The sequence below is a fragment of the Archocentrus centrarchus genome, chromosome 19, assembly GCF_007364275.1.
Source record: "Archocentrus centrarchus isolate MPI-CPG fArcCen1 chromosome 19, fArcCen1, whole genome shotgun sequence".
NCBI lineage: Eukaryota > Metazoa > Chordata > Actinopteri > Cichliformes > Cichlidae > Archocentrus > Archocentrus centrarchus.
Genome location: NC_044364.1, coordinates 13,753,695 through 13,770,322, shown reverse-complemented (window position 1 = coordinate 13,770,322; position 16,628 = coordinate 13,753,695). Strand labels below are relative to the sequence as shown.

The window sequence follows — 16,628 nt, the reverse complement described above, 5'->3', positions numbered from 1 at the left end:
TTAGAGATTTCATGTCACAATGTCAAAGACAAACGCCCCAGGTCTGCGAGAAACAGCTTTCACTGCTAAAACCATCAGAACTAAGCACTGCTTGAGAGTCTGCAACATCTGTACTTTCCTGACATCCTCAGGGAGAAGGACTAACTCACTGAAACCATTTATATACAGAAACACTTAAGAGAGCACAAATATGACTTTAAACTAAAGGTCCAACAGCATTGGCTGCTTCAACGTGAGCAAAGGGTGCAAGAGGGAAAACGCACCTGAGAATACTGGCAGGCAGTTTGTTTCTGCTCCCTCTTTCAGCTTTAATTCCCAGAACATAAGTGAAGGTATCATGTTGGCAAGTAGGACTAAGTATTACATCATACTGAACAGATATAAATGAATGTCTTGTTTGGCTAGGCTCCCATCCCCTTTTAAGCCATTTATTGAGGTCACAGTCTCTCGCTGGCAACCATAATCATCTGCAAACCTCTGCAGACAATGTCCTTGTCCTACAAAACTGGATGATCTTCTCTCACGCTACTGTGATTTTGAGAGAACCACAGACCCCCGTCTTCAAGGGGTTTTGATGGTGGTTTTGCCTGAACAGACATCAACATGTGAGAGGAGAATGACACCAGGACGCTCTGGGAAATTTGCAGTGAAACAGCAACTGGACTGTACACAAAGCTTGAATCTTAGACTCACATTTCATCTCATGTTCTCCCGGACTTTCTGCAGGTCCACGGTTTGAAAGATAAGCACTCTGCCGAGAAGCGAGAAGTGCTTTAAGCAGCTTTTTTGTTGACGCAAGCTTCGCCTCTTGGACTGGGCTGTGGGGATATTTTGAGATTTTTTTTTTTTTTTTACTGTGGCTCTTTAATCATGTATAAGTAGAGGGATTTGAAAGATTAAGTCTCTGCTACAGACTTGTTTTAATTCAGGTAATCTTTAGCCTATGCATACGTAACTGTAGGAAATGTTTGATTCATTCACTCACACCGACTCCCTATCAGTAAACTGACGTGACTTCAATGTGACATTTGCAGGGGCCAGTTGGAGAGGCATATCAGGCTGCTGCAGAGTGCGTGCGCATGTTTGTGGGATCATTTGTGTGAGTCTTGTATGTGTGTGTGTGTGTGTGTGCTTGTGTGTCCCTGCATGTGTTTTTAGTCTCTTTAAGACAGGACAATGCTAGGCTTGGAGAAACTGCCTCCTCTGAAATGTCTGAAGTGACATTAATGAGCCCTTGGTGGTGTTATGTTGAACATCCTCACTTAACTCAATGGGGGAGACCCAAATTTAAATCCTGAGCTAAATTGCCCTTTATGCTCATGTACACTTGCACCGACTAAATGTACACCCACCTGCCTATACTTACATGTTGTGCGCGTTGCACATGAGAAAATTTTTAAGTATTTGTTTTATTTAGTCTTGTCATAGCAGCTATAAAAATCTACAGTTCACTGAACAAGCTGTGCAAACAGCAAATACACAATAGGGTTCTCAAAAGAGAAAAAGACCATAATAGGGACTGTTATCTTACATTTTCAATACCTATACAAGCACAGAAGATGAAAGATTTCTAACACTGTGTTGCTTTTCAGGCCCCTGCAGCCCAGAAAGCAGTTTTCTTCACAAAGCACCGTTACAAACTATTCACAGGGCGCCACCGACTGTGAACAAGGTTGTTTTTCACTCTTTTTTACTTGTGCACTTGCAGTGGGCTGCTCAGTGTGGAAGCAAGCCTGGATGATAGAAAGCTTTCTTGGCTTGAGCATCAGAAGGGTGGGTGCTAACTTGGTGTCTAGTATCCAGTTCTCCTTTTTCTTGCAGCATGCTAACGAGCCTTCACCAGCATCCCGATGATCTTCCGATAAAAACGTTTTCCATGTTTGCCACCTGAGTTTAGCACGTTACAGGTCAGACACTGGTGACAATTAAGTGATCCGCTTTTGTCACAGGAAAAGTTGTGGTTCATCATCTTGGAACAAGAAGTGTTTGTGCCACATTTCATGTCCATATGTGTAACAGGCATAGAGACATTTCTTTGAAGGCAAAATGTCAACCTGCTGGTACTGCCAAAGAACATGTCATGGCCTCATCAATGTCAAGTTCAGCTTTATAGTCGTGTGTGTTGGAAATTCGTGAGCTTTTGCTCTTTTTGCCTTAAGACAAAGAGCACGTATCATGGGCCTAAAAGAATATGTGGGCTATATTGGTTGATCGGCTGCCTGTGGAAAGAAACTGTTACTGAGAAGGGTGGTGCGAGATTTGATTGTCAGAGTGCAACAAAAGTGACATCCATGCATCCATCCGCTTATCCAATTCAGGGTCACAGGGGAGCTCAGTATGGTGTCTTCTTCAGTACAAAAAGTCAAAATATATAATTCTGGGAACTATTTGTGCGAAAGTGCATGGGAAACAATCCCACAGTTGTACAGCGCAAACGGCCTTCCAAAAGGCTGACACTGACATTCAGAATCCTGCCGCCAGCTGGGCTAAAATCGGTCTCTTCAACGCTGTCTGTCTGTCTGTCTGTCAATAACCACTGACACTGAACAGAGTCTTGCCAGCTGCTCTGCCATCCTCTCCAGATCTGTTATCTCAAGGGTCACCGCAAGCCTGTGTATATCACACTGGATACTAAAATAAGCAGGAAATGCTACTTGTACACTAGCTGAACCCCTCCCTCAGGCTACAGTCTGAAATAAAGCAAACTTCTTGCACCTCTTTGGAATATAGCATCAAGAGTTTGCAAACATGCCAGAATCATTAATTCCAAGTGTGGACTGGCATGGCCAACAGTGAGCGCCTTTATGCAGCTGCCTGCATAATGTAGGTTTCCTTCATATAGCATCATGTCCTGTCACGCCTGTATGCTTATGGAGGAATAAAAAGGATGCCCTCACAGACAAAACAAAACAAAACAAAACAAACAAACAAAAATAAAAACATAACAAAAGACATGATTACAAGAAAGCAGAAAGCAGTGTTTAATCTTTGTCAGACCTTTAATTTTGCTTGTATTGTGAAAATGACTCACCAGCTTCTGCTACTTTTCCATCAGTTTTCTTAGATTTATGGCAGAATGGTCAGCAAAGCCAGAGAGGAAACATGCAAACTCTCCCACAGCAGTGTCTATAATATGCAATAACGCAAAACAAAACATGGCGTTGAAATGAATCTTTTACTGCTGAGATTATGGTCTCAAAGTTTCAAATCTCACTGAATACAGCACGATATTCACTTTGTACATTATGGTCTCCATGAGTGTGCAGAAGGACAGCAAATGAGGGCTTGCTTTAGGGTGGATCCCTGTTACTAACTTACAAGCATGTGATGCTTATCACAAGTGACTCCACTGAAGACTAGAGTCTTTACTCCAGGGCTCTGGGTTGCAGTCTGTCCCAGACCATTTCCTGCATGTCTTTCTCCCATCTCTTGTTCTATCTAATAAATATAAAAACACAAATGCATTTTATAGAAAAGATACTGTGATAGTGAAATGTTCAGCCTGAGGCTTCAGTCTTTGGACTCCGAAAACCAGTGGGTGGTTTTGGCAATGCCATATCCATGTCAGTTCCAAAACAGTTGGGATGCTGTGTGTAAAATGTAAATAACAACAGAATGCAATGATTTGCAAATCTCATAAACACATATTTTCTTCACAGTATAACATAGAAACATATCAGTTGTTTAAACTGAGAAGACGCACCATTTTAAGGAAAATATTAGCTCATTTTGAATTTGATAGCGGCAATATGTCTCAACAAATGGTGAGGAGGCAACAAAAGGCTGGAAGAGTAAGTGGTAATTGGCAACAGCAACATGATTGGGTGTAAAAAGAGCATCATCTATGGATGGTCAGAGGTTCGCCAAATAGCAAAAACTGCAGAAATTGCATAACAATTTCAGAATAATGTTCCTCAGTGTAAAATTGCAGACATCTTGAATATATAATGTTATTACAAGATTCAGAGAATCTGGAGAAATCTCTGTGCGCAAGGGACAAGGCCAAAAATGAATACCAGATGCTCGTGATCTTTGGCCCCTCAGGCAACACTGCATTAAAAACAGACATGATTCTGTCATGGAAACCACTGCATGGACTCAGGAACACTTCCAGAAATCATCATCTGTGAACAAGTTCATCATGTCATCCACAAATACAGGTTAAAGCTCAAATACTCAAGCCAAAGCCATATGTGAACATCGCCTCTGGGTCAAAGCTCATTTAAAATGGACTGATGTAAAGTGGAAAACTGTTCTGTGGTCAGAGAAATCAAAATTTTTAATCCTATTTTTGGAAAATATGAAGCTCATGTTCTCTGGACTAAAGAGGAGCAGGACCATCAGCGCTCAGTTCAAAAGCTTGCATTTCTGGTAGTATGTATGGGGGTGCATTAGTGCCTATGGTATTGGCATCATCAACGCTGAAAGGTATATACAGGTATGAGAGCAATATATGCTCCCATCCAGATGACCCACATACTGCATCTATTAAAACAGCAAGCTTCATGCTGAACTGGCCCGCCTGCAGTCCAGACCTTTCACAGACTGAAACATTTGGAGCATCATGAAATAAGCCTGTTGAGCAGCTAGAATCCTATCAGACAAGAACGGCACAACATTCCTCTCCCAAAGTAGAGCAGCTGGTTTCCACACTTTGCAAATGTTTACAGACTGTTGTTTTTGAGTTGTGTTGCTGCCATTGTGTTTCAAAATAAGCTTATTTTTTTCATATTGAATAAATAAATAAAATATGAGTTTCTGAGATCTGCTCACATAGAGCCATGCTAAAAAAAAAAGTGATGTAATACTTTCTAAGATTCACAACACAGCCAGACTTAATGATGACAATTTTCAGTCTGACTTGTTAGCCAATTTAACTTTAACTTTAGAACAGAAAGTGGCAAATGGGTACATAGTGCAGGATGGAGGACAGACATAGAATGCATGCACAAAATCATCATATTGCATTATAATAGATTGTATATATGCATGAAACCACTTGTCCAAGTAACTCGTCGAGGGAACATGACAACATGCAAAGCTTCCCCTGCTTTCTTCCCCATCATCATGCCTGATCTGGGGACTGTCCAGTGTGTCAGTGACTCAATACCAACGGCCTTGTTCCCTCATGGCCCTGACTGAGCCAAGCTAACGCGCAGGGACAGGTTGAGTCATGTGGCTGGAGACGCTCCGCTGGCGTGTTGCCTGTCTCTTCACCTCACCGCAATCTCATGGATGCAGCCTGACAACAGGCTACGTAAGCGCTGCAAGTGGCCCTTTCCTCAATATGACACTAGATGCCAGAGTTCAAGAACGCTGCAGCCCCCACGGTTTCTCAGGCCAGTTCTTTCTACCCGTTGGTGTCGACTACATTTGTGGCTGTTGTGGCCAAGCAAGAGTGGCCACAGCACTGGGTTTGTGGGTTTTTCATTTTTACTTTTTTTTTTTGTCATGCTGCGTTTTATCCAAATCATCAGCTGATGTCTCCAATTTATATTCTCGATACTAAAGGGATTTAAAAGGAAGATCCACCCCTTTGAACAGCTCGATATGAACAGTTTTTTTTGACATTCAAAATATTCCACAATGTAAAACATTTTAAGAGAGCGTCATGTATGGTTTGACCTAAATATAATTCCATAAAAACAGGGTTATTCCAGTTATTTAAATTCAAAATCAAATTATTGATTCATAACAAAAAGTTTGAAAAGTTATACTTGTTTAGTGGAAATTTGAAATGATAGAATGCTAATCTGATAAATTAAAAAATACGCTATATGGACAAAAGTACTGGACCTCCTACATAATACTAGATTACACCTAAAGAAGGTGTTTGATCATGGATCATGGATACCCACAAAGCCATGAAGCTCCTGGTGCACAGTTATAGTGCTGATGTTAATACCAGAGGACGTTTGGAGCTCTGCGGTTACTGAGCCAGCAGACTGCTGGTGACTTTTATGCACTTGGCAACCTTGCTCTGTAACTTTATGTGGATTACATGGTCTGACACTCCATGGTCTGATTTGCTGTGGTTCCTAAATGCCTCCACTTTGCAATAAGAAAATTTACAGCTGATAGTGGAATATCTAGAAGGGAAGAAATTTCACAATCTGACTTGTTGCATTTGTGGCATCCTGCTACAACACCATATTCAAATTCAGTGAGTTTTTTAAAATGATTCTTGCACAAATGTTTGTAAGGGTAGACTGCATAGCTAGGTGTTTTATTTTATACACCTATGGCAAAGGGACTGAAAACACCTGAATTCAAAGATTAGAAGGTGTGGCCCAATACTTTTGTCCATATATTGTATACATCCTAAAAAAAAAAGCATTAGTATGATTTCATACTGACTGAAGTATCAACTAAAAAAGACCTGTTAAAAAAGTCATTTAGAAAGTATAAATCTATGGAGAAATAAGGAAGAGACCTGCATTCTTTCTAATGGCCATGAGTGGGCAGCTCTTCTGGATGCAAAAAGAAGTCAGTTTGTATGAGATTAAGAGAAATGACCCTACTTCTCACAGTAAACATTTTTCCTAATGTGTTTTTGGTACTGTTTTCTAATTTAAAGTATTATTGTCATGGTCCTGGGTCTGCGACCCCATGTTTCTTATTTTATGGTCTTTTTTAGTTATGTTACCTTTATTGTTACTGTTTTGTTTTGTTACATTGATTCATTATGCATTTTTAGTTAGTTCCCATTGCTTTACACCTTACTTCTCCCTATGTTCCCTCCCTAAGTGTTTCCCCATTGTGTGGAGTTTCTTTTGTTTAAATTTCACAGTGTCTGTCTCTCTGTGTCGTGTCTAGTCTGTGTCCTCTTCATGTGGTATCAATTTGTGTATCAGTCTTCTCACTTCCTGTCTTATTTTGACATCCCCTGTCTCTTGTACTTTGTGTTTTGCTTTACTTCCCTGAGTCTCAGTGTCATTCTGTTCACCTGTTTGCCCCAGCTGTTTCCACTCACCCCTCTGTGTATTATTTTCTCAGTTTTCCCCTTGTCAGATGTCAGAGTCTTGTTGTCTTCATGGCAGTGTTTTTGTTGCTGCTTTCACCCAGCTTCTTGTGTTCCCTAGTTTCCTTCCAGTTTAGGTTTTTCTTTAGTTTTGTTATCTTCTTTTGGTTCTTGTATTTGCTTGTGTTTAGCCACAGTACAGGCTCATCTTTGTTATACACCACTGCCTACGCCTGTGTCCTGTATTTGGGTCCTCACCTCCTCTACACGCCACACAGCTTGCTTCCATGCACCATGACAGTTATCTAGTACAATGTAATGATAATTTTGTTAATTATGGCTCCATTTTGAGTAAAGAGAGGATGCTTTCTGTCTTTCATGTAGAGTCAGTGGTGAGGAAAACAAACCACAAGATTTATCATTAAATAAACACACATTAAAACATTAGAGAAAAAAAATATCCTCAAATTCCATCTATAAAAGCTCAGCAACTGTGAGGCCCTGGCCTCTACGGATTTTGAAATACAGTAAAGTTTTCTTGTCTTTAAAACAGCAGCTGGCAGCTCCATATTCAGCATCCTTTATCCAATATATCCACTATCCCTCCTCTGCACATGAACAAACCATCTCAGCCTCTCTAACTTTGTCTCCAAACTGCTCAACCTGAGCTGTCTCTGTGGTATACTCATTTCTAATCCTGTCCATCCTGGTCAGTCACCCCCAGTGAAAATATTAGCATCTTCAGCTCCACCATCTCCAATCATTCATCACAGCAGGTCTCACTACCATCTTGTAAACCTTCCCTTTCTCTCTTGCTGTTATCCTTCTGTCACAAATCTCGTCTCCACCCACTCCACCTCTTCTGCACTGCCTTTTGCTCTGGATGGTTGACCCCAGATATTTAAACTCGTCTACCTTCACTACCTTTCTCCCTGCAGCTTTGCTGTTACATCTCATTCACGCACACATATGTACATGCCTTATAACAATGACTGACAGGGATGTCACTGAACCTGTTCCTCAGAAACCCGTCAGATTTAATGCAGCGTATGAGAAAGAACAGCAATGACAGATCCATTACAGCCTTAGCTGCGCCAGCCAGGAACTTTGCTGAATGTGTCACGGTAGTGGTGCTTTTGTGTCGTCTGCTCCCGGTAGCCTTCAGGATGGAAAAGGTTAAAGGCCCTCTACACCCACATTCTTCTTTTTTCTTATCATTCCCTGATTAGTTGCTTTGTTTGGGTTCATGTTGTGTCAAAAATGACAAGAAGGTGGGAAGAAATGTCAGTCACACCCGGCTTTAACATTTAGAGCCAAACCAGATTTGAGATGTCACTTTCCCTCTTACATACAAACCAGCCATCTTCCTCCACACACGCACATAAATGCTAGGATGTGTTTATAAAAGAAACAATATCCACAAGTGTATTTATTTAACTGATAATTCACTAAAAATGAATTGTTTTAACATCCCCTGATGAATGCTGAAAGTCTCTACGCCTTTAGGACAGCACAGCATGTGGAAAAACTTTGGCGTGGGCTTTCTGTAAAAAAAAAAAATCCTTTCTTTTACATTATTTTCAGTTTCAGTCCCAGGTAGTGGGGAAAAAACACTGCTTGGTTAGGTTTAGGAAAAGATCATAGTTGGAGGTTATAATGCCACCCTTTCAACAATGTTAAATATGTCTTTGCCCATTTGGTAGAAAGCACAAGGACAGATTCTTTATTCTGATATAAATATTCAGACTCAGAAAGACAGGCGCTTTTTTTTTTTTTTAATGTAGACATTCAATTATCCAGAGTTGTAGTGGAGTTTGGTGCAAAGCTGTTTCTCTTGTTTGCCCAAGCTGTTCTGCCTTCCCTTACGGCAGTAGGCGGGGAAGAATGATGAAAAACCACTCAGACAGGAGATTTCAAAATGTCGGCCCACTATGGTGCCATAGGCCAACTCTCTGAACACGATGGTGAGATTTTAAAAGTCTTTACCCCCTGCCATTAGAAAATAATTTGCTCTACTCCTGGAAAGGACCCACAACGCACAACAAAGCAGAAGGCACTGCCTGGATCCATGTACTTTTACAAAGTGAATCAAAGCAACTTAAGACTTTCAGCCCTTAGCTTGACACTTTCAGAATTAAACCCAATTTATATTCACGCCACCTTTTCTGCCTGGAGCATTCACACTTGCTGGCACAGATATAGTCTTCCCTCCGTGTTCTACAATCTGGCCTCTGCGTCTGAGAAAGGAACTGGGAAAATACACACTTGGAAATCTGTTCTGAACAGCTGGCTGCCCAGTAAGCATGTTACTGCTCCCTGGATCTTGACAAAGCCAAGTTTTAAAAAAATAAGCATCCTAAAATAGCACTATTTGTCGTGACTGACTAACACAGAAGCTCAGTATGATTACGTTTCAGTCATCGTGTGTGTTTATGCAGACAATCGCATGAATAAAATGCAGGTGTGAGTCTGTGCATCACATATCGTGTGCATCCAAATGCGTGCCCGTGCAGCCTTTATTTCGGTGCCCCCACGGTGCTGCAGCCCGAGTCACTTTGCATTAATTCTGGAATGGCTTGATGAAAACAAAAAGCAGACCAATACAGGCTTTAGATAAAGCCAAGTGAGCCATGCAGGCTAGTGGGACCTCATTGCCAGGATGATGTCACCACACCTGCCCGTGGGCCTGAATTTTCATGCACACGTTCTTATGTGAACAGCAGCAAGGACATCACAGATGTCCAATAAGGTCGTTATTTCTTTTCCTGAAGACCTGTCACTAACACATTTCCTTTGGGATTTCTTGAAGGATGTCAGTGTCAAAGTGTCCAGCAAAAAAAAATTAAAAGTCAATCCATTTTAGTATGGTTTTATATGATTTATATTCATTATCATAGAGGTTAGAGCATCAAGGATTAGTCAGTCAATTTTACATAATGATATTATATTCCAAACACAGGCTTTAATATAGATTTAAAAACATTTCCTGGTTCTGGCTTCATAAATCTGATTTTAACCTTTTTATTTGACATACATGTTGAGGGTCTTTTACACACACACACACACACGCACAAACACACAGATATTGTCTTCTTTATTTGTGTCTGTGGAAAGACCCACCTCATAAGGGAGTTTAAGGGATCTCCCTGACTGTATCATAATGATGTCACCAGGGTTATCCCTCTGTTGGGCTTGGACAAACTGGTGATGTGCAGCTTTAAACATGTGATTTACCAGCAGAGGCGGCAAAAGTACAGACATTCTGTACTTAAGTAGAAGTACACATACTTGTGTTTAAAAATACTGATTCAACTTCTTTACTCAAGTAAAAGTGTAAAAGTACAGGTACTGAAATGTACTCAAAGTAAGAAAGTAAAAGTAGCTCTTTGGAGGACGTTTCTACCAGCTATTTTTGTGCAAAGCTAACTGAACCTTGTGCTATATTAATGTAATAATAAAAACACCCCTCTCTATTTTTAAGATTAAGCTTAAAACTTTCCTTTTTGAGTTTATAGTTAGGGCTGGATCAGGTGGCCCTGTTCAATTGCTCATTGATGTAAATATCCAATCAGCCAATCACATGGCAGCTACTCATTTAGACATGCTGAAGACGACCTGCTGAAGTTCAACTGACCATCAGAATGAGGAAGAAATGTGATTTAAGTGAACATGACACAGCTGTTGATGCCAGACGGGCTGGTTTGATTATTTGAGAAACTGCTCATCTGCTGGGATTTTCCGACACAACCGTCTCTAGGATTTACAGAGAACAGTCCGAAAAAAAGAGGAAATATCCAGTGAGCAGCCACTCTCTGGGTAAAAAAAAAAAAAAAACACCTTGTTGAATATGCAGAAGAGCATCTCTGAATGCATAACATCAAACTATGAAGCAGACGGCTACTTTAAAACTGAGGTGTTGGATCATTTTTATTTAAGTTAAGCATAAGGTTACAATGTAGTATTTTAGTTGAAAGGTGCAAAGAAAAAAAAAAATCCCACACTCAGTATTTACAGAGGACAACTTCAAGTGTAAGAAAATACAGTGATAAATAGGAAATATTATTGTTCCCATCAAAAATGGATTGTCAAATACATTCTCTCATATATCTTCATGACACAATCTTTACACATTCTGTAAGCATCACGTCATTCCTATTTAACCATTTAGTGTAGTACAGGGGATTTAAATTAATATACTTCTATTAGGGATATTCAAGATTTCCACTTGTTCTTTTGCTCTCTTCATGTCTCTATAGATTTAAAAAATAAAATAGCAAAACATTTCTAAAATTGGATCATCTAACATGGTGTAAAAGGTGTAACAAAATAAAATCTCTTAGTTCTTCAATAATCTGTCTGGACATTTGTTTTTTTTTTTTAAGTTAGTTGTGTTTAGCGTGTGTGCACTGCTACACCGAAATAAGATTTACCAGCATTTACGCTCTGATCTCCTGTCACAGCTGAGAAAAATCACTCTCATAACTGAGCAAAAATGCAGGCGCTATACAGCAGCTGAACCTTGACAGTATCGCCTTCATATTATTTTTTTGCTCTCTGAGGGAAACCAACATAAATTTCACAGAGAAGTCTTTCACACTAAACCACATTTGCCAGTGCAAGTTTTGTCAGTAATGTAAGTCATGTTAACTGTCAGCAGAGCCCGTCGTATGGCTGTGCTGTAGTGCTGTGAAACTAATTTCACAGTAAATTGCATCAATACCGCCGACCTGCTTTTGCCCGCTTCTATTCACACCCTCAAATTTGACCACATCTTGGACTAACCTCCCCCCGAAAAAAAAATCTTTCTTTCCTCTGTTAGGGACAACAGTATCTTTGCAGCATAGAGCAGCAGCCCACCCAAACCTGCAGTGGCAACAATGGCAATGACCCTGACTAGGAGGAAGTCCATGGAGTCCTCTAGCTTGTGTGGAGCCGCAGGACCTGCCGGTGAGTGTCCTCCCGGCTGCCTGAATTCTCAATAACATGATTGGCCAAGCCACGCTTTTTCATTGAGCGGCATTTGTGCGGCCACACGCTGCTCAGCCTGCTCCTGGGTCAGGCCGTCCCTCTGCATCAGGCGCGAAAGCTGAGTGGCAGGGTCACTGAAAGGGAACAGACAATGGAGGTTATTTATGGTGCATCAATTGTGCCTTGTTAAAAAAAAAAATCCAGAGGCAGTGAATCACGTCAATAAAGAACACAAAGAGCTCGGTTTAAAGGCCACTTTCTTTCAAACATGCCTCAAAATGGTTAATGATTTCAAAAATGAACAATGTAAATAGCCTCAAAATAAGACTCCAAGGTGATGGGAAAAAACTGAGCAGCAGTCTTACCAGTAAACCACAACAGTGTGGTTCAAAAAGCGAGTGAGCCTTCTAGTTTCAAAAAGAAGCGGCACATCCAGCACCACATAGCGGTACCCTAGTGAGAGAGGGGGGAGGGGAGGCTGTGTGAAACAATTTACTGACAGTGAAGTCAAAAAAAAAATCACAGACTGTATATTAAAGATGGACATCATCACAGGTCTGTAAGGTGAAACCAATGCAGTTGCAACAGAAGTTTATAAAGAAAACTGACACCTGTCTTCCTTAATCTATGACATCAGTAAAAACTTTATGAGCTCAATCGCTAACTCCAAGTCTTACTAAATGCAGCATGGTGTTTAGTTTGTAAATTATGCCTCCTAGTATAGTCAAATAAATATTTATAACAGGGTATGCTTCATTTGGTTAACTTGCTGTGATGGGTGACCAGTGCTCCTAAACCCCGCTGCATAGGGTTCTACAAATTACAAAAGAACCCTGTTCCCTGAGCAGGGTTTGAGATTAACCAGGTAACTTTTCTGTATGAGGAAGGAAGTTCACTTCTTACCAGGGTACACTGTCATGGTAACTGATGCTGCAGACCTAATGTGTTTGTGATTAGTGATCCGCAGGTACAAAATCACCACCTACTGACCAATCATTCATCCAGCCACCCATCCATAGAGTCTCCCAGCTGCCATAGGGCGAGAAGCAGGGTCCACCCTGGACAGGTCGCCAGTGTGTGTGTGTGTGTGTGTGTGTGTGTGTGTGTGTGTGTGTGTGTGTGTGTGTGTGTGTGTCATATTCACACCTATGAGCAATTTAGAATCACCAATTAACCTAACCCCTCAAACTGCATGTCTTGGAACTGTGGGAGGAAACCGGAGTACCTGAAGAGAACCCACGCAGGCTCAGGGAGAACATGCAAACTCCACACAGAGAGGCTCTGGCCAGATGGTGGATTTGAACTCAGGACGCTGGCCAATCAATAGTTAAATAGAATCACCACTCCTCTTTGGATCTCTGTGTGTGGATAGTAGGAGGGTCTAGTTTTTCAATAGTATCTAAAGTCTCTGACTTCCCCTGATGAGCATCTATAATAAATCTAGACCCTTAGACGCAACTTTATTCACTGATTTTTTTTCCTGTTGGCTGCAAACAATTTTAACATTTTATAAGCATTATTAAACATAACCTTTAAAGGTCAAATATTTTATTATAATTCATCATATTCTCCTGTGTCTTAATAACAGAGTTGCGATATTGATAAATCTGTTAACTTACACAGTAAATATTCTTAGTGGCTTCATTTCCTGACTTCAAAGAGGCTAAAGTTTATTAATATGGTAGGTAGTTTCCAGTCTTACTGACCAAAGACTTCAAGGCACTTCTCCCCTCAAGTACAGTGACCCCGCTGCTTTGTCTGCAGCAGCTGTCTTGTTTTCACTCTGTATTGTGTTTAACCTCTTCATATTTTTCCCACAGTATACTTTTACCTTCCATTGTGAAATCCACACAACAAACACACCCACTGGGTGAGTGTGTCCAAACTTTTGACTTGTACTGTAGGTGTGATGGCACTCCTTTAGGATCATATAACAAGTGGTTTATATAAAGTTTATTTAAAGCCATGTGTGATACCTTGAGATGATAAAGAATTTAATGCACTGAGAGTATCATGGGAGTCTTAATGAATTACTTTTAATGGTAATGTTCAAATATCTCCTATATTTGTTTTACAAATAGAAAGTTTGGTGTTGTCTCTTGCTCCACCTACACTGCAAAAAAACTGCCTTGGCTCACTTACAGTAGATAATCTTCCCTTTCCTTTTCCGCCAGACATGATTCCTCCCTCACCTCTGAGAAAGTAGAGCAGGATCTCTTTCAGCATTGCTTTATGAATCTCTGGGTGGGTGATGGAGTTTAGCAGCTTCCTCTTCTCCTCGTTGGCAAAGATGAGTTGGCCCAGCTTCTGCCTGTCGATCTCTCCGTTCTTGAGCAGAATCTCTGGCCCAAAGTGATGCACGATGCGGGAATAGGCACAAGTGTGCGGCTCAACAACTGTGGATAAGAAACAAAAGCAAACAAACCCAGTTGGTATAAGCTGTTAAAAAGTAAAAAACAGAGCGGGAAAAGGTGGAGATGATAACTGGAACAGACTTGTCACCCAAACGTAATGAAATCATTTGCCAAATATCTTAGATTTCTCCTATATGCAGCCGTGCACTCTTCACCTAGTTCTGTGACCTTTTTTTTTTATCTTCACCGCATAACTAAAACATCATCTGCAGTCAGCAGAGACATCCTTCATGATTCATGTGCTCTCTGCAAGCACTCGTCCTAATGAACCGGGTTATATGAGAGACTGACGCCTGAAGACGGCTTCAGCTTGATGACACCTCTGACCAATATTTCATGTTGAATTTGTGTTCGTCATGTAAACAGTTTTGCTGGGGAGAGATATTCACCTACCTTTCCTGGCCACGACATCAGCATCAATAATAGGGCATCCGAGCTCCCGCAGCATTGAAGACACAGCGCTTTTCCCAGAGGCAATGCCTCCTGTCAGTCCCACCAGGTACATCTTTAAACAAACACACAAAAATGCATCCAGGCAAAGTCAGTAAAGTAATTACACAAGGGATGCACTGATATAGCCCTGCTGACAGCTGTGGGCCTATCAGAGAGGAAGATGACATTTACTAATAGCAGTGGATGATGTTTATCTGCCATGTCACATTAACTTTGCACTGGCTTAATGTTCGAAGATAGTTTGATAAAAAAAACAAAAACAAAAAACAAAAAACTTTAGAACAGCTACTTATTAAAATGGCACAAAATGGAGAATCAACATCAGAAATAAATACATAAATAAATAAGCACACTAATAAATGGGAAGCTTTTAGGCCACCTTTCTTGTAATTTCTTTTAAACTTCAGGAATAGTTCTCCAGGCTTCTTGAAGGAAATTCAAAGCTCTTCAGCAATGTTGAGGTCCAGCTTCTGAGGAGGCCAATCCATGACTTATAGTAACCCTAAGTTGCATTCCAATGAATGTGTGTGAATGTTAGATAGAAAACACTTTTAAAAAAGTGCTTGCATGAATGGGTGAATGAAGGCATGTTGTATAAAGCGCTTTGAGTGCTCAAGTAGAGTAGAAAAGCGCTAGATAAGAACGAGTACATTTACAATTTAACATTGGGTGTAACCTGCCTCTCGCCCCATGGCAGCTGGAATAGGCTCCAGTCCCCACTGTGACCCCGAATTGTTTAAGAGGAAGAAGACGGATGGAATTTAACATTCTTTGCAAAGTTGACTGTTATATGTCGATAACAGATTTATCCCTTAAGTTAGATGCCTAAATTATTTATAAGTCAGTGTGCTTAACAAACAAATCATTGGTATGAAAATTTGTGAAAAAGCAGCCACTGTCCAAAGAATAACTTTTCAGGACCTTCATAAAGGCTGGAGAACTATTGCTCAAGACCACTTTACAAATTACATGAAGGTCTGGCTTCTTGGAAGCAAAATAGAAAGAAATAAGAGGAGACTCAAGCATTCTGCAGACTACTGTAACTTTTACAATGTTAATAAACGTATATGAGTAGTTACTACAATATTACTTAAAATGCTCATTAGATTTTTAAAATCTTCAGCTTCTCCCTCTGAAGAACGTCATGAGGTTTCACAACACGCCCCCTGCTGTGGGATTAGGCTAACTACATACCTCACATTGTACCAGCTATGCAAAGTCAAACTGGTTTGACTGGATTCGGGGTCAGCTTTGAGGTTATTCTGTATCAAACACCGGTAAAAAATAAAACCCTTAAAGGCTCAACAGCTCGGTCTCGATTCAGACTCACAGTCCACCGAAGAATGGCCGGTTGTTAACATCACGTCATTTTGTCACAGCTATTAAAACAGACTCATACAAGGGGATTTCTGCTTTACCTTGTCAGAGCGAGAGTGTCCTTAAATCGGCTGGATGCACAGTGGTAGTCCGGGCAGAGCGGAAGCACCGGGGGCTGGTGCGGTAAACAACACCACCAACCACCAGGGTTGCTAACAGGCTAACGTTAGCACAGGTGTTAATCAGGTCAGAAGGAGCTCAAACAACAACGACGCCATTTTCACCGCATCCAGCCCAACACGAAGCCTAGAAATGAGCCGGAGCTGTGGCGCTGCTGTTGGTCGGTGTCCTTAACTATTCCACGGTACTCTGCTCACTGCTAACAGCCTAGTTGCTTAGCCTCACAAGTCCCACCGCCTGATTAACCCGACATCTCCTATTTCTGTTGAAGTTGGTTCCGTCTAGCTGAAGTTCCCGTCAACAAAAACTCAGCGACACCCACCTTTTCCCCAAAA

At 40.9% G+C, this 16,628-nt stretch overlaps 1 protein-coding gene across 1 annotated transcript; it reads right to left on the bottom strand.

The window, feature by feature from the left end:
• Nucleotides 1-10,882: 10,882 nt before the first annotated feature.
• Nucleotides 10,883-16,524, bottom strand: dcakd (dephospho-CoA kinase domain containing). The gene is given in 7 exon segments (XM_030755715.1): nt 10,883-11,887; nt 11,890-11,965; nt 11,967-12,063; nt 12,295-12,382; nt 14,122-14,325; nt 14,737-14,848; nt 16,215-16,524. Coding segments are annotated over 6 exon segments (726 nt in total). The 5' UTR covers nt 16,215-16,524; the 3' UTR covers nt 10,883-11,738.
• Nucleotides 16,525-16,628: the final 104 nt, after the last annotated feature.